We start from the raw sequence: 19,399 nt of genomic DNA, 5'->3' as shown, positions 1-19,399 counted from the left end.
ATTTTCACACTGTTATTTGGTTGTTGTAGCTTAAGTGGTTTAGGAGATAAGTACATTAAAATTTTAGAGGGCGGGGTCACGACCACTTTTTGAAAAAATTTTGGCTACAAGTGCCTCTCTGCGATACTCTGTACTAAGTTAGAGTTTTTTTTATCTTAATTGAGTGCTTAGTTATGGCATTTTATAGGTTTTTGGTTAATGGCGATTTGCGGGCGTGGCAGTGGTCCGATTACGCCCATCTACTCGTAATTTTGTTTTGTACTAAGGAACCCACATACTAAGTTTCATCGAGATATCTCAATTTTTACTCAAGTTATAGCTAGCAAGGACGGACGGACAGACACACAGTCAACCGGCTTTCAACCTTTCTAGTCATCCTGATCATTTATATATACATAATCCCATATTTACGTTAAATAAAGGATGTAAGGAGCGCACAAAATGGATGCAGCAAGGATATCTTCACTTTTACTTTAGCTTTTCCGCATTGCTGGAGAAAAGAATAGTTTTAGGTGATATCTACAAGAGTATAAAAGTAAGGAAGTACTAAGTGCGAGTGTAACTGAACTTTTTATACTCTTACAGATTGACCAATAAACTCATAACTAAAAGGCATAAAGTCAACCGAAAGTTTAAAATTTTATATTATATATATGAAGACTGAGGAAGTATTGACGGGATTTTACGCATTTTTGGCGCAAGATCATGCTGTCATCACAAACATTTTCTCGCCAAATTTGAATATTGGACTTAACACAGATGCATTTTCTTAAAATAACTAAGCAAAAGTTTAAGTAAAATTATTCAACACAGAAGTTCATTAAATTTTGTGTGCGGAATAAAATTTCCATTGCCGAAATGTTCGGAATGTTGGAAAAAATCTTCGGTGATAATTATTTGTCGCGAGAAAGTATTTTTGATTGGTACAAATTATTCAAAGAGGGTCGAGAACGCATTGACGTAGGACCAGGTCTTGGACTGGCATAAATATCAGCTGATGATCAACACGTCAATAAAATAAAGGAATTGGTGCTTGAGAATCGACGATTAACAGTCAATGATCTTACTGGCATCGTTGGAATATGGGAAGAATCAGTGAAAATCATTTAGAAATATCATTGGGCCTAAGAAAAGTGAAAGCACGATTGGTTTTAAAATCACTAATTTTTTTTAAAAAACAGCGTCGCGTTAACGTCTGCGAAACAATGCTTTCCGGCTACCAGAATATCATAAAACATATTAGTACTGACTTTGAGCCTTGGATCTATGCTTATGACTCAGAAACAGACGATCGATCGACCGAATATCATGGCAAAGGTGAGCCGTACAAGAAAAACCCACGTCAAAGCAGGTAAAAAATCAATGTTATGTTGGCAGTTTTCTTCGATTATCGAGTTGTGGAGCACTGCGAATCCCACCGTCAAAAAACTGATTGGACCTTATCAAAATAGCTTTAGGTCTGGAAAATCAATAACCGACCAGATATTCAGCATGCGCCCAATCTTGGAAAAGACCATTAGCTCCGTGTGACTTCTGGCTATTCGGCGAACTCAAGCGACCGCTCTGGGGAAACCATTCTGAGTCAAGAGAAGAGCTTAAACGTGAATCGCTACCCGCATTGAAGGCTATTCCGGAAATGAACTTTAACAACTGTTTCGAGGATTAGAAATAACGTTGTCACAAGTTTATTAGGCCAAGGGAAGTTATCTTGAGAGGACGACATAGATAACGAAGGACAAATTAAGAATTTTAAAATTATGAACAAAGTCTTACTATTATTTGCACATAGTACGAGTATATGCTATTGTAGTCCGACATACACGGTTCCGAAACAGCGTCATGGGAGAGAAGGACTTATGTGAAGATTCAGAACGAGGTCTCGAAAGCTCAGGGACAAGTTTATTTATATATACACAGATGGACAGAGCTAAATCGACTCAGCTCGTCGACTTTTTAATAGGATCTCCAGCGTTATGACGGATATTCTCCTGTTCAGGGTATAATCATAAATAGATAAAAGACGTTGCATATTTTTATTTAGCTCTCATGAATATTGCTCTTGCTGACAGTTTAATTGTTTTTTTGCATGAAACCAAAAATTATTTTGTTAATATTAATTATTTGAAAAAAAAGAACAGAGAAAACCAAGTAAGCAAGAGCTATGTTCGTGCGCAACCGAATAATAAATAATCCTCTTTTGTTTGAGTTGACGATTCAGAGCAGTGTTTAGAGATGTTCAAGCGTTATATACCCGAGTTTTTGCGTTGATGTATGACATTGAATGAAACGTGGCTCCATCATTTCACTCCGAAGCGACTTTTCCATAGCATGAAAAATGGCTCCATTTGAAGAAAGGAAAGTGCTGTATCACCAAGAGAATGGATGGAACTGAATCCGCCACTGGCATAATTATTTATATATAAAAGTGCAAAGCGTTTAATGAGGTTTCTACATATTCTTTTAATCTGAATATAACTTAAGCTTTGCTTATTTGAATTATTTATATTTATTGTTTACTAGCGAAATAATTCGACGCTTTCGGTAGCGCCGATGCAAATATAGGTACATGGCAAACCAAGTGTACCAGCTTTGCATACAAATGCTTGAGCGATAAACTAGCGCTTTCTGGCAGGTGTGCGCATATCCCAATGTTGGCAAAAATATCAATAAATAAAAATAATTAATAAAATATGATTTCGTGCTAAATCTTTATACATTTGGTATAATATGTAAGTAAATGCTGTGATATTATTTTAAGGGGGTATTCTTGTCTAGGATTTTGAAAAAATCGATTTTTTTCTTGCATATCTTGAAAGTTTAGATTTTTAAAAATATGTCGTTGGAAGGATTTTTCAAAACTCGACTTATTTACGGAGATACAGCCGATTTTGTGACGTGGCGTCCGTGTTCACTAGAATTGTCTCCTAAGCGTTTTTCTCAAAACTGACTTTTTCGGAACGATACCCACGATTTCTCAGGTTCTACTGGACCGATTTACTTGAAATTTTTATGGAGTCTTCTTTATAGGCTTGTCTATGGTTGGAACTAGCCCCATCCCAAATTTTTATTTTTACTATTTTTAAAAAATTCGAAATAGTCAGAAAAAGTGATCCAAAAAAACTTTTTTTTCAGGCAGTCGCCATTTTGTGAAAAAAAATTTTCCCACTTTTCCGTAGTTCCGGCCATTGCGACATTATTCTAGATTAATAATCTTTTTGTACTGATAGCCAGGCATCGCGAGTACTTGTTAAACACTGAACAACTACAAATACTGTAATCCTAAGTCCTCTCAAATACTCAAGCAAATTTAACTAACAAACAAACTTGAAGGTTTCCTTGGCGTCATAATAGCTTGAGCTCTCAATGATCATTTCTTTCTCATTTCTGTTACAATACCTGAAATATATATTCCATATCAATTCATCAAATATGCAATACAAAAATTCTAACGACCAATAAACAAGGAGTTCACCAGCTAAGTTTGGTGAATAATAAATTTTTACGCGGCTATAGAAAACCAAAAATGGATTGACTGCGCATGAAAAACCCATTGAAACACGATTACTTATTTCTCGAAAACCATACGTCAATTATGAAGAAGCGATTGCATTCATATGTAATGTTTTTTATCGTTTATCGCTATTCCTAGCGCCTTAATAATTATGCAAATCAAGAACGATATGCAAACGATGCGCAGATGTTTGCGATGTCAACAAAAAAAAAATTAAATTAAATTTTTAAAATCAAAGCCAACAAAAACTAAATAAAGAAAGTTTAATTATGTAACAAAAAAGTATGAAGCGTATTATTACTCCGAGAGTATTTTCTGCCACGAAACTTCTACTAAACCGAGGGGTCGCACAAAAATTACTTAAACTACATACTATCACTGGCTGAAACTGAAATGAGCAAAAAATTGTAAGGATTTCATTCATAATTTTAAAATTCTTAATTTTTTCGTCAAAATCGATGTCGTTCCCTTCAAAGTAATCCCCTTTGACCACAATATACTTGTGCCAACGTTTTTTCCAATCATCGAAACATTCGTGAAAGTCAATTTCCGGAGTGGTCGCTTGAGTTGAGTTGAATAATCAGAAGTCACACTGAGCTAAGTTAGGCGAATACGGTGGGCACGACATTGGTATAAAATTTGGCGAGAAACTCACGAAGAATCAATGTAGTATGCAATGGTGCATTATCGTGGTGAAAAAATCAAGAGTTGTCGGCCCATAAATCCGATCTCTGTTTTTTATACCCTGAACAGGGTATATTAAGTTTGTCACGATGTTTGTTACACCCAGAAGGAAGCGTGGGATACCTATAAAGTATATATATAATGAGCAGTATGTTGTGCTGAGTCGATATAACCATGTCCGTCTGTCTGTCTGTCCGTCCGTCCGTCCATTTGTATATATACGAACTAGTCCCTCAGTTTTTAAGATATCGTTTTGAAATTTTGCTAACGTCATTTTCTCTTCAAGAAGCTGCTCATTTGTCAGAACTGCCGATATCGGACCACTATAACATATAGCTGCCATACAAACTGAACGATCGGAATCAAATGCTTGCATGGGAAACTTCCTCATTTGACGTGGTATCTTCACGAAATTTGACTTAGCTTCCATACAAAGTGAACACGTAGTTACTAAAAGAAATGCACCTGAGAAGGGTATATTAGCTTCGGTGCAGCCGAAGTTAACGTTTTTTCTTGTTTTTGAATAGCTTCGCGCACACGACGCATGACACTCAAATAGTATTCCTAGTTGATAGTGTGGCCAGTCTGAAGGCATTCGAAGTGCGCCACACCTCGATAACCGCTCACTTTTGCCATGATATTCGGTCGATTGATCGTCTGTTTCCGGGTGGCAGGCATAGATCCAAGACTCATCGTATCATAATATATTTCATGAGCGTCGCTGTTTGTTTTTAAATAATTTAGTTATTTTGGAACCAATCGTGCTTTAACTTATCTCAGCCCCAATTGTTCTTTCAAAATGACTTTCGCTGATTCTTCCGATATTCCAACGAAGACAGTACGATCTCTGACTGCGGATTCTCAAGCGCCAATTCCTTTATTTTATTGACGTGTTGATCATCAGTTGATGTTGATGACCGTCCTGGACGTGGTTCGTCGTCAACGCGTTCTCAACCCTCTTGAAATAATTTGTACCAATCAAAAACACTTGCTCGAGACAAACAATTATCACCGAACTTACAGATCATGTCATATTAAAAGTAGCCGAACAAACACTTAGAAATCATATCAACCTTATTGGAAAATCCGTTACTTCTCAATTAATTGCGGAAAGTGCTTGTCGGGACCCTACATAGCTTCATTTTGCGGAGTCGTCAGGAAGAACAAAGTGGCGGCGATTAGCTCATATCAGTCAAATATATGAATCCTCTCTTTCTGCTTTGCGCAATGAACCTCAAATTTAAAAGTTTTGGACAGCAGATCCCATTGAAGTAGTTTCACTCATAATGGAGACTGTCATATGCAAAACCCAATATTTGCTTATAAAAACTTCGTGGAAAGCTAAATAGCCTTTAATTTATTGCCAAGCTATCAAAGTATAGTAAATTAAAAAAAGTATGTAATGTAATATTTCTATAAGCGAGACTCATGCTGAAGTCGAGCTGCAAACCCCGGCCTTCATCAACACAATACTACAGTTTCGCAATACAAGTGACATTCATAAGCGTCGTCCGAAGTGATATATTATTTACAAATTTTTTAAATTTTTGGTGAAAATTTCGTGGGGATATCTCAACGGAAAGCATTTATGACAGCGCCTTCATACAAGCCGAACGAGTGTGAACTGATGGCATAGCAAACTATGTTTTGTAGTTTTTAATGTTGGTGAGACTAAAGTTATATCATTTTTTTCTGAAGTGTTTACTTTGTTTTGATTTTGTTTTTTTCTAACACACGAAGAGTTTTTCTTCGGGTTATTTCATTTCAATAAAAAACTTTTTCTCGATCTCGAATAAACAAAGCATACATGGCCTACTATACTTGTAAGAAAATCGTCAACAAGAATTGGAGCCTTAAACCAAGTATAATCATGTGGATGTATAGGGCTGTCATAAGACCTATACTTACATATGGAGCTCTGGTATGGTGGCCAGCGCTAAACAAAAAATACAATATTAGAAAATTAAATGGAATACAAAGAGCAGCATGTGCGGGTGTTACGGGTGCAATCAGGTCATGTCCGACTGATGCGCTCAATGTGATCCTGCATCAACTACCAATGGACATTTTTATTCACAAACCAGCAGCTATTGCGGCGATAAGAATAAAAGAATTGGGAGGTTGGAATCAGCAGAACTACGGACATAGTGTAATTCTAAAGAAGTTCACTATTAATAAATCAGACTACATTCTCCCAAAGCTGGATTTCAATAGACACTTCCAGGTGAGGATACCATCAATGGTAGAGGAAGATACCACCTCAATCTATACCGACGGGTCCAAAATGGACTGTGGAGTAGGCACGGGGGTATTCTCCGCTGATCTAGGCATATCTCTCTCTATACGTCTACCGAACTCGGCTAGCATCATCCAAGCAGAAGTAGAAAAAGCCTGCGAAGTTCTATTAGTAAACCACGGGAATATACATAAAGCAACTATATTTACGGACAGCCAGGCGGCCCTCCTGGCAATGTCTTCACCCATGCCAAATTCCAGTACAGTTCACAACTGCAAGAGAGCACTAAGCTCAATAAAAGACAAGCTCCAGCTAAACTTGATCTGGGTTCCCGGCCACAGGAACATTTTCGGTAACGAAAAAGCAGATGAATTGGCAAAGGCAGGAGCTTTCCTCAATGAATCCAAGGCGGAGCTAATACCAAGCCCGCTAGGATCGATAAAAGGAGAGATCAATAGACAATTTCATCAAATTGCAAACAACAGGTGGAAAAACATTACAAAATGCGTCATAACTAAACAATTATGGCCGACATATGACAGGAAAAGAACCAATGACTTATTAAATAGGTCAAGAAAAAGTATTTACAGAATAACAGCTACCACAACAGGGCACTGGCCATTTGGGGAACATGCGTCCAAAATGGGATTGCCCTACAACGACATCTGCCGTGGCTGCGGAGTAGCAGGGAACAAGGAAACAATCTTCCACTTTCTCTGCGAATGCCCAGCTCTAGCACAGATCCGATACCAAAAGCATATCGGACATAAGTAGTTTCATCGAAACCTCAAAATGGTTTGAGAGAGAAGGTGAAACGTAATAGCAGATACAGGAGGTTCTACGAATAGTGTATCAAAATGGCACATCAAGTGCTAATTGAGCCCGATAGGGCTGCACTCCTACCTACCTACCTACCTTTTCTCGATCTCAACTTTATGTCGACACTGCGTGGATTTTCCGCTTTAGGCGGAACATTGCAGTTCTAATGCTAAGCAAACGCATTGGTTCCTTCAGCTTTGATTTCACGTTTTGGTTGGAACTGGAAGTAGTTCAAATGCTTTTACTATATACATGAATGTGTGTATATATGTATTTATAGCCATTTCATATTGATGAATTAAAACAATAATATTAACACAATAATTATTTTTCGTAGTAGTGTTGTAAGTACACAAATCAATTTAGCATATTATCGACAAGATTATTGAGTGCAATTAAACACAAATAAAATGTTAAGACCCCTGCTTCAAGTACCTTGGTGTATTGGCTGATAATACTTGTATATAGAAGTGAGATAATAAAGAAGTAGACAATCTAAATATAAAACGATGTTAAAATGCATATGTGGCTTTCTATGTATGTAAAACTTTATAAAAATATATTTGGACTCCGTACAAAAAATAAGTGCAGCCTAATACCTTGAATATGAAACAACTAAGGACCATAGTTTTGGGTGATATCGAAAAATAGATCCCATTGCATATCTTGCAATATATATACGATGTGTGTTCCTTAGATGTATGGAACTGGTATTTCAAATATTAACAAAAATGTTCGTTCAGAAAATTTGCTTCTCACGGTCAGTCACACCTTAAGCATAAGCATATAGCATTGACTTAAGATACATCCTTAAAACGTACTGTGAAGGTCGAAAGACTTAAGTGCCCCATAAAATAGGTTCTACCAAAAAACCTTATAAATTGAAATAAGACTAGACCTAGATTCCCATCGAAAATGTTTAAGATGAAAAGTAAAATTTGTTTCTGAATTGATTCTCAGTTGTTAGAATGGATTTGGTAACTAGAGTTCCATACAAGAGAGCCTTATTCCAGTTTATGTAGATCTAAACAAAATTATAAAAAGTGTTTTAGTGACATATGGAACAAATAACTATTGGTTATTGTTTCTCGCTTTGGTGTTACGAAATATTGGCTATTGCTATACATAAATTATAACAGTTTTGTTCACCCAACGGTTATATGTATCACCTAGAGCAAATCGAGATAGATATAGGGTTATTAGGGAGTTGAAATCCTGGTGATTGTCTGTCTGTCCATCCGATCGCGCATACTGTGTGTGAGTACCAATAGAGATAACTTAATGAAACTTGGTACACGCATTCCTTGGGAAAAAAAGTAAGAACAAGTTCGTACATGAGCGTAATCGGACCATTGCCACGCCCACATAATACCATTTAAGGAAAACGTATGAAGACCCATAACTAAGAGCTAAATTAAGATAAAGGACTGTAAAACACTGTAGCAAGGGGCACATGTAGACAAAAAAAGTGTGGTGGCCATGCTTTTTAATAAGTTTAATGTATGTAGTAACTCCTAAGCCACTGAAGCTATAACAACCAAATTTGCCTTGCGCAAATAATATAGGATTTCATGAGAGGGCTCAATGCGAACTGGTGTAAAAACGGAACAATGGGTGTGGCACTGCCCACTTTTAAGTGAAATTATATATCTCGAGAACCGCCCTACCGATTTCAAATTTGGTACGTGACACACTTCTCACATTCCTACAGGTGAAACCGGACCACAATCACCTCTCCTCCCCATATAACAAAATTATATGTTCCATCTGATCATTTCCTTTCCAGTGTACAAATCAGTAAGCAATAAATATAACGCGATAAAACTTTGCAAAAATAGTGCCTTTGAGGTGTGCCTTATGACTTAAGAATTGCCCAAACCGAATCAAAACCATTCAAGCCCGTAGATACTGAATATGTGGACCCGGTGCTTATAGTTGACTTTTTACCGAAAATATTGGCAATCCTTATGTATCTCAAGGTATTTCTTTGGCCTTACTCCTTGCAAGAGCATAAAATGTAATTAAGTGTTGTTTGGACACCACTAGAATACTCTGATGTGATGTGTGGTGTAAACTCGTATACGTACACATGCACCTATAACGCCATTTGATTTTATTTTGCACAAATTCGACATATTTTTAAAAATTTCGTTATCTCTTGCTTTGCGTACATACAAGCAAACACATAATTATATTTTTCCCCAGTGTCTACGTGATTATTAACAAAATAAAAAATCTATAATTATGTTTATGAAACTCTGGATTGTAGTTACTATTCGTAGAGTTGTTGTTGTTGTTAATAGTCTCTGTATTTCTTACATAAATATAACTTTTAAGTTGTATTATCTGCTTGCAGCTAAAAAACGCATCACTTCTGCTCCACAAGTAAATAACAGCAGAACATTTAATTATTTAACATAATTTTAGGCGTTGCCAATTTCATTCAATCTTGGATAGAAATGTTGCAATCTCAATATGGCGGCTTGGAATTTAAATACCGTTATATGGCAAGATTCTTTACAAACTTTTGAGCGTTGAGTATGATTAAAAGATATCGCTTAGTTACTTAGAAGCAGAAATACATACATACTTATGTACTTGTATATACCATATATTCAACTAAAAATTGATTCCGATAATTTTAAAAATTTAATCGGAAGAAAAATGTATTTTTAACCACTATTATACAGTTACTTATCTGCTTTTATTATAAAATAAATTGTATACCTTCGAAAAAGTATCACCAAGTTATTCTGGGGCGTGGTTATCAGGGCAAACTTCTCGGTTAAGTGTATTTTTGAATAGTACTGCTTTGTAAGCATATCAAGGGCATGATCGCTCTACAGCCTAAGGATTGTGCTAATAAAGTTCCACATGCTTATTATTACAGATTAGCCCTTACATTTACCAAAACAACTATTTCGAGACCACAACATAGACCGAAAGAATAACAACATTATAATAAGCTTGTGTAAAATAAGTTGTTCACCATTGTTCGCTTAAAGTGTGATGCAGTGATTATAGCAACCCTCCGACTTTTCGATACCATTCTTGTAGAACGCTTTGTTCTTTGCTTCAAACTAGGCTTTAGTTTCGGCGATCATCTCTTTATTTCACAAAAATTTCTTCTCAGCGAGCATTCTTTTGAGATCTGCGAACAGAAAATATTAGCTGGGAGACAGATCTGGAGGATACGGTGGATTCGGAAGAAATTCGAAGTCAATTAAAGGATTTTTGCCGTCATTTTCACTGGCTTGTTTTTCGGCGATTTCGTTCTTCAAACGGTCCAATAACGCTAAGTAATAGTCGCTGAAGATAGTTCTTCCTCTTCAAGTTAGTCAATAAAAATTATTCCATGCGCATCCCAAAATACAGACGCCATAACCTTGTCAGCCCACTGTTGCATTTTTCTATGCTTTGAAGCGAGTTCATCGTGTGTAGTTTACTTGGATGACTATCGATTGGACTTCGGAGTGCATAGATGGAGCCATGTTTCATCCATTGTTACATGTCGACGCAAAAACTCGGGTTTATCACGCTTGAATATCTCCAAACACTGCTCCGAATCATCAACTCATCGTTGTTTATGTTCAAAAGTGAGCTCTCGCGGCTCTTTGCACAGAGCTTTATCATACCCAAATGTATAATGTACACTTTTCAGTTGATATCTTTAGAGTGACTGATATCTCGAATAACTTTACTTTAAGGTCATCCAAAATCACTTGGAAGACGTTTATGATGTTTTGATCGTTAACAACCGCCGTCTTCGCTGCTCATTTTGCCACATCTAAACTTAGCATACCATTCCTTGATGGTAGATTTTTCTGGGGCAGTGTCCGGGGATGGAGTCATGTGTAGAAGTTCACGCAAGTGAGGAAAGTTCTCTGATCGCCATTCACTTGGGAATGGCCAGAAACGATTCTTTTACACATGGCTCAAGCAGCTCACTACTTCCGGTCTTTGACCTCCTCCTCTGGGTAGCCTAAGAACATCCGTTCGAAGGCGAGCTAAAGTGAGAAGGCGAAACATTCCCTACAAGGGTTGTGCGCTGGGTTTGGGACCCGCCACGTAAAAAAACACCCCCAGTGAAGAGCTATAACCAGCCTAACCCCCCCTTTTGATGACGACCATGGCAAACGAAATAAGAACTACGAATTGAGGGCATGCACCTGGAATGTCCGGTCCCTTAATTGGGAAGGTGCCGCTGCCCAGCTGGTTGATGTCCTCGTAAAAACAAAGGCTGACATCACCGCCGCCCAAGAAATGCGATGGACGGGACAAGGACAGAGACGAGTAGGTCCTTGTGACATTTACTACAGTGGCCATATAAAGGAGCGCAAGTTTGGTGTAGGATTCGTGGTGGGAGAGAGACTCCGTCGCCGAGTACTATCATTCACTGCGGTGAATGAACGTCTAGCCACAATCCGCATCAAAGCGATGTTCTTCAACATATCGCTGATCTGCGCCCACGCCCCGACGGAAGAGAAGGACGATGTGACCAAAGATGCCTTTTATGAGTGCTTGGAGCGCACTTATGAAGGCTGCCCCCGCCACGATGTCAAAATCGTGCTTGGCGACTTTAACGCCAGGGTGGGCAAAGAAGGTGTCTTTGGCACTACGGTCGGTAAATTCAGCCTCCACGACGAAACATCCCCTAATGGGTTGAGGCTGATTGACTTCGCCGGGGCCCGAAATATGGTTATCTGTAGTACTAGATTCCAGCATAAGAAGATTCATCAAGCTACCTGGCTGTCTCCGGATAGAAAAACTACCAACCAGATCGATCATGTTGTGATAGACGGAAGACACGTCTCCAGTGTTTTAGATGAGCGTGCGCTCCGAGGTCCTAACATCGACTCGGACCACTATCTTGTTGCAGCTAAGATTCGCACCCGCCTCTGTGCAGCAAAAAACGCGCGCCACCAAACACAAGGAAGGTTCGACGTCGAGAAGCTGCAATCACAACAGACAGCCGAACGATTTTCTACTCGGCTTGCACTCCTGCTCTCTGAGAGCACTCGTCAACAACTCGGTATAAGGGAACTGTGGGACGGAATTTCAAACTCCTTACGTACAGCTGCAACCGAAACCATTGGTTTTCGGAAAGTGCAAAAGAACAGCTGGTTCGACGAGGAGTGCCGTGTCGCAACGGAGAGAAAACAGGCTGCCTACCTCGCAAAGTTACGATCGACCACTACACGTGCGGGATGGGATAGATACCGAGAGTTGAAGAGGGAAGCGAGACGCATTTGTAGACAGAAGAAGAAAGAGGCTGAAATGCGTGAGTACGAAGAGCTTGATAAGCTGGCCGACAGGGGTAATGCTCGAAAATTCTACGAAAAAAAGCGGCGGCTTACGGAAGGTTTCAAGACCGGAGCGTATTCCTGTAGAACCCCCAAAGGTGATCTAGTCACTGATGCCCAGAGCATACTTAAATTATGGAGGGAACACTTCTCCAGCCTGCTGAATGGCAGTGAACGCACAACACCAGGAGAAGGAGAAGCCGATTCCCCAATCGATGACGATGGAGCAGACGTTCCATTACCCGACCATGAAGAAGTTCGAATAGCAATTGCCCGCCTGAAGAACAACAAAGCGGCAGGGGCCGTCGGATTGCCGGCCGAGCTATTCAAACACGGCGGCGAAGAACTAATAGGGAGCATGCATCAGCTTCTTTGTAAAATATGGTCGGACGAGAGCATGCCCAACGATTGGAATTTAAGTGTGCTATGCCCAATCCATAAAAAAGGCGACCCCACAATCTGCGCCAACTACCATGCGCCAAATCTTGGAAAAGACCCGTGAAAGGAGAATCGACACACACCACCTCTTCGTCGATTTCAAAGCTGCTTTTGACAGCACGAAAAGGAGCTGCCTTTATGCCGCGATGTCTGAAATTGGTATCCCCGCAAAACTAATACGGCTGTGTAAACTGACGTTGAGTAACACCAAAAGCTCCGTCAGGATCGGGAAGGACCTCTCCGAGCCGTTCGATACCAAACGAGGTTTCAGACAAGGCGATTCCGATTTTCAACCTGTTTTTGGAGAAAATAGTTCGAGCCGCAGAACTAAATAGAGAAGGTACCATCTTCTATAAAAGTGTACAGCTCCTGGCGTATGCCGATGATATTGATATCATCGGCCTCAACACCAGCGCCGTTAGATCTGCTTTCTCCAGGCTGGACAAGGAAGCACAGAAAATGGGTCTGGCAGTGAACGAGGGCAAGACGAAATATCTCCTGTCATCAAACAAACAGTCGTCGCACTCGCGACTTGGCACTCACGTCACTGTTGACAGTCATAACTTTGAAGTCGTAGATAATTTCGTCTATCTTGGAACCAGCGTAAACACCACCAACAATGTCAGCCTAGAAATCCAACGCAGGATAACTCTTGCCAACAGGTGCTACTTCGGACTGAGTAGGCAATTGAGAAGCAAAGTCCTCTCTCGACAAACAAAAACCAAACTCTATAAGTCACTCATAATTCCCGTCCTGCTATATGGTGCAGAGTCTTGGACGATGTCAACAACGGATGAGTCGACGTTGCGAGTCTTCGAGAGAAAAGTTCTGCGAAAGATTTATGGTCCTTTGCGCGTTAGCCACGGCGAATACCGCATTCGATGGAACGATGAGCTGTACGAGATATACGACGACATCGACATAGTTCAGCGAATTAAAAGACAGCGGCTACGCTGGCTAGGTCATGTTGTCCGGATGGACGAAAACACTCCAGCTCTGAAAGTATTCGACGCAGTACCCGCCGGGGAAAGCAAAGGAAGAGGAAGACCTCCACTCCGTTGGAAGGATCAAGTGGAGAAGGACCTGGCTTCGCTTGGAATATCCAATTGGCGCCACGTAGCGAAAAGAAGAAACGACTGGCGCGCTGTTGTTAACTCGGCTATAATCGCTTAAGCGGTTTCTACGCCAATTAAGAAGAAGAAGAAGTGACCGCAAACTCGTCATCAAGCCAAGTTTTTGCTTCCCTGAAGTAGTTTCCCACATTGACTTTATACCTATTTTCTTGAAAATTCTTTTTCGAATATATTCAAGACTCGATAATCTATGGCAAAAACCACCTGCCGTAAAATATATTATTATATTCAAAAAAGTCAGTAAGACAGTACAAACTAAACAAACAAATTAACTACCAAATTAAATATTTAACTAAAAGAAAATAGTTACTAAATAATAATATTTATGTAAATCTTAAAAGTATATAATATTTTCTGTCATAAAGTTCAACAAGTCTCTACTGTGTTGTTAAACAGCGCTCCCGCTTATGCTCATTACTCTCACTTAAGCACCCAACTCGGACATTTTCTGAAATAAAATCGCATATACATGATCTAACATTTTGTGCCAAGCCGCCTTTTGTGCGTCGGTCAATTTCGCCGCTTCGCTTAGAACCGTCAAAATGGAATCCCTCAACTCCAAGTAGGATTTTTCCGGTATCTGACGTTTAACGTGAGACTTAGCTAAATCTTGCCAGATCTGTGTTATCTGCGCTTCATCGGCACCGAGCACATTGACGGAATTGTCGAAGACTTTCATGATCTTCGTTACATGTGAACGGAAACGTTCATTTTTCTGAATTAATAAAAAAATATTATTTGATAAATTTTAGTTAAAAACACGTTAAGTGGTAGCTCACATTCAAATCAACGATTGGTACATCCTTGAAGGGGAAATGCATCAAATTGTCGGGATATTTGGTGACAAAATGCACTAGTATAGCCGCACCGGAGTCAGTGAGGTTAGCTTTTGGCACTTCCCAGCTTTCCTTGATATCAACAATTTCCTGAGCAGAGAAACCCATTTTGTTTGCCTTGTTTCTTTCTGTGCTGGTTTTGCTTTGGTATAAGACGTTAGGTGGCTGAAAAAGTGTACAATGTAGTAAGTAGGTATTAGTAAATTAACCATCATGGTGTTGGTAGTGTTGAAGTATGGATGATGGTGGGCCCTGCACTAAATTTGGAGCTAAAGGCTTAGACTTCCCGAACTTCTCAGATCCTTAATAACTCTCCGCGTAATAAAACGCTATCAGGATTTTTGGATTTATCAACGGAAATTTAAAAAAGCTTCTCAATTTAACGCCAGGTATCCCTATTCTAATTATTTCTCCTTGATCTTTATGAAACCCAATGAACGAGCTACCTGGGTACTAAACTACAAAAGTCATGTGCAAATTCCTACTGGCACTCAATTGAAGAGACTGTAGGAACATGATGGATATACTAATTAGTCGCTGGCGCCACACCCTCGCAAGATGGGGCTGACAGAACGAGAAGACTGCAGGAAATGTCTAGAGCAGGGCACAAGGAAACAATGGATCAGCTCTTTCTTGTGTACTTGTCCCGCATTGGCAAGACTACGCTGAGAGCATCTGGAGTTCCACGGTATGATACACTAAAGGAGGTATCGATAGTGAGGCCGCAGAGTCTGTTAAAATTCACGTCACGCGCAGGCATCCTAAAGGATGACTACTCCCCTTGGACCTAGCAACTGAACCCCATCTGGTATTGCAAAGGACCAAAACTGGTCTATGCGTGGCTTATTAGCCTACCAGATTAATCTGAGCTAACCTATTCTAATTATTCCTCCTTGAACTTCATCAACCACGCCACCTTCTCTTAGCCAACTTTACTCATTGAACTTTTTTAACGCACACTCAAGGGTTAATGGTAACTGTGAAAGTATGCGTGCAAAACTGACTACAAATGTTGGCATTTTGTATTGATTATACCTTTGGGAGTACGAAAAGTTCTTTTACTCGAACGGTAATTGTAATTAACAAAGTAAATTAACTTGTTTGCGCAAGAAGTCAAGTGTGGGAGATAAAGTGTCTAAGAAACTTACCTGCACGAATGTTGGAATAGTTTGCTTTGACGGAAATGACTGAAATCGAGTTGTTGTTGTTATGGAGGAAAATAATTTAGGAAGGGGAATACAGAAAACAAAATGTTGATTTATGATAGATGCCACGAAGTTCAAATAAATGTCGAATAGAACAAAGTATAAGTACATATATATATATATATATAAACAAAGGCACGTGGGTCTAAAGGATCTTAGGAGTTCACTTGACTAATTTTTCTTTTACGCTTTCTTGCTTTATACACACGATGTATGATTCTGCACAATAGAGGGTTAAATCCACACCGGGAGAAGAACTATTATGCGCATATTATAAGAGGTGAATTGAAACTAGCCGGCCTAGCATAGTAAATCACTTTTTTTTTTGCAAAACTCGTAAAAGGACACGACCTACTTTTCCATATATTGAAATCTTTTTCTTGTGTAATTTTTAGGTGCTAATAACACGGTTTAGTAGCTTTGCCTCTAGTTAGGAGCGAATTTCAACTATGTTCTCTCTAGCCTAACTCTTATGAAAGCTCTCTCTAGCCAAAAATGGCCTAGTTTTGTTCGGTAAGTACAGATAGCACTCGAAAAATCTAAGATTCCATACAAAGTATGTATAAATTCATTTTGTCGAACAGGGATGTGGTGCTGGTAGTCTCCAAGATGGTGCTCTTTAGGATTTTTGTAGAATCCTAGGCTGGTGGTTGCGGCATTCCGACACCTGAGTATAATGGAGTGACAGAAATCGTTGACAGGCTAATGTCACAACCGCCCATTAGAACCCTGGCAGCACTCAGAGTATGTTTCCCCTACCGTCATAGTTATTTGGCACCGTTACTGAGACCGGGTGGGGACCCTATTTGCATGGACAAGAATAAAAACATGAATGTTGCCGGAAGGATAGTGAAGGGAAGTCGAAACCGATGCCCAGAAGTGACCATCCACTAAGATAGCAGGGCGGCGATTCTAGCTTTAAACTCGTCAACAGTACGTTCAGGGTTGGTCAAGCAGTGCCTAACCTCGTTATCACTATCATAGAGTCTTAGTGATAAGACAGGTATGGATGTTAGGTCACAGCAGAATCGCAGGCAATTGTAAAGCTGATGAGCTGACAAGAAAAGCACCGCTAGAACCGCTATCAGTAGAGTGGGAGCGGATCGGTGCTCCCATATCCTCTTGTGTTCTACTACTGGTTAGCTGGGCTTCGTGGGAGCTTGGCCAGCGGTGGACCACCATCGGTATATGCGCTGTCGCAAAATACTTTTGGCCCAAGATCGATGGCAAGAGATCTGTGTTCTCTATGCCCTCAGTATGGCTACCCTCTGCCCAGTTGTGGGGGTTTTAACAGACCATTGCCCTATTGGCCTTCATGCTGTAAGTCTGGATATCTTACCAGATGCCATCTACAGAAGCTGTATGGAATACTTGTAAAACGAGGTGAAAACAACTCAACACCTAACACTTCCTTCTTGACTGTTCCGCGTTTGGAAGGTCAAGACTTAAACATTAGCACGTACCTTCAAACGTCCCACCGAGCTTGCGGGAATGGAAATTAAATGCCTGTGCAAATTTATATTGCCTACTAAGCATTTTGCTAATTTATAAGGTCGAACACAGGAGTTCTTCTTTTCCATGGCTTCACAAAGGACTAACCTAACCTAACCTATATATGAGCGCCATGACGAGATGAGTCGAATTAAGCATGTCCGTCTGTTTGTCTCTCTGGTCGTCGATCTATTGACACTTGAATCCCTCTGTGTTTCATATATAGAATTTTGTGCTCGTCCTACTGTATCCAAAATACTGCTCTTTCCTCGCAACTACCGATACCAAATTTCAAACTCTTGTATGGAAAACCTTTTATTTTAAACGGTATCTTCACAAAATTTAGCACAACTTACATTCCAAGACAACGGAATAACCTGCGATCAAAGAAAACGGACTACTATAGCATATAGATGCCTATGAAAAAAATAAAAATGATGTATTTGTATGGAAAACTTTTTTTATTCGATGACTTATTTCATACGAAATATGGTAAGGATTATTCTCCAAGTCATGGCTACCATATAATGCCTGAACATATTGTACCGATCGGATCTCTATAGCATATTACTGTCATACAAACTGACCGATTATATCTTAGTTCTGATGTGTATTATAGCAATTTTGGTATAAACCAGAATATGAGTTTAGTAATTGTCATAAATTTTTTACACTTCTTTATAAATGATTCAGTATCACTTTTTCTCTTTGCACCGCATACCTGCTTTTATTGAGGCACCGTTTTGTTGATTCACTGATCAGTCGTCTACACTGAAACTCACTGACAGCGACTCACTGGAGTTTCAACTGCGACACGCGTTTGCAAGTAACGGTTCCTTATGTCAGCGGACAATTGTGCTGTCCGTGCGACTTTAATGATGGTAGGAGACTGTTTGGCACAGCAACGTGACAGCAAACTTATAAAGCCTTGACAGCACACCCGGTAACCCCCAAAGACAGCTGACGGCGCACGCAATATCTATGGTACGTATGTTTGTATGTATCATATTATATAGTTAATATATGTATATACATGTGTGTGTGTTTACAGTGCATACGCTGGAAAAGCAGAAGTTTTAGTTCACTTGTTACGCGTGTTTTCTTCACTAGCGCTAGTCAATAGCAGCTTTGCGAGGCACAGCAAAAGACGCATCTGTATGTTTGTTATGATTTCTTGAGTTCGCTTCATTTATAATACCCTTAACAGGGTACACTTATCAAGTTTGTCGCGAGTTTTGCAATACACAGAAAGAAATGTCGGAGATCCTATAAATTATATATGTAGACCAGACCAGAGGATACTTGATCTAAGACCGGAAGTCGTGAGCTGCTTATATATATATATATACTAAGGAGGGTAGAGCCATGTGTAGAAGTTCACGCAAGTGAGGAAAGTTCTCTGAGCGCCATTCACTTGGCAGTGACCAGAGACGATTCTTTTACAAATGGCTCAAGCAGCTCCAAACCTCCTATCCTTTGGTTAGCCAAAAAACATCCGTTTGAAGGTGAGATAAGCTTATCCCCAGGGTTATGCGCTGGGTTTGCGACCGGCCTCGTAAAAAACCCTAACAATGAAAAGATGAAAATAACCTCGGATAAGAATCTCATACGAGGCTGTTGTTGTCTACGCCAATAAAGAAGAAGAAGATATATATATCAGCGTGACGAGTTTATGGTACTATATAAGCGTACTAGTCCTTCAATTTCTGAGATATCGATCTGAAATCTTGCATACTTCCTTTT

The 19,399-nt window shown here is 39.6% G+C and overlaps 2 protein-coding genes across 3 annotated transcripts in view; one reads left to right on the top strand and one right to left on the bottom strand.

Annotated features, from left to right (window-relative positions):
* The window catches only part of LOC126762743 (F-box/LRR-repeat protein 7), a 346,320-nt gene that overhangs the window by 219,646 nt on the left and 107,275 nt on the right, over positions 1–19,399 (top strand). The window lies entirely within an intron of this gene.
* On the bottom strand, positions 14,347–18,536 carry LOC126762919 (globin CTT-VIIB-3-like). Of its 2 annotated transcripts, XM_050479969.1 has the most exons (4): positions 18,378–18,536; positions 18,013–18,033; positions 14,904–15,125; positions 14,347–14,839 (listed from the first exon to the last, which is right to left on the bottom strand). In XM_050479969.1, exons 3-4 carry the CDS (start codon positions 15,066–15,068, stop codon positions 14,549–14,551), a joined length of 456 nt encoding a protein of 151 aa, XP_050335926.1. In that variant the 5' UTR covers positions 15,069–15,125; positions 18,013–18,033; positions 18,378–18,536; the 3' UTR covers positions 14,347–14,548. The 2 variants fall into 2 exon arrangements, with proteins under 2 accessions (XP_050335926.1, XP_050335917.1); XM_050479960.1 differs by lacking the exon at positions 18,013–18,033.

Source organism: Bactrocera neohumeralis, chromosome 2 (genome assembly GCF_024586455.1).
Source record: "Bactrocera neohumeralis isolate Rockhampton chromosome 2, APGP_CSIRO_Bneo_wtdbg2-racon-allhic-juicebox.fasta_v2, whole genome shotgun sequence".
NCBI classification, from domain to species: Eukaryota; Metazoa; Arthropoda; class Insecta; order Diptera; family Tephritidae; genus Bactrocera; species Bactrocera neohumeralis.
This window is presented reverse-complemented; position numbering and strand designations above follow the sequence as displayed.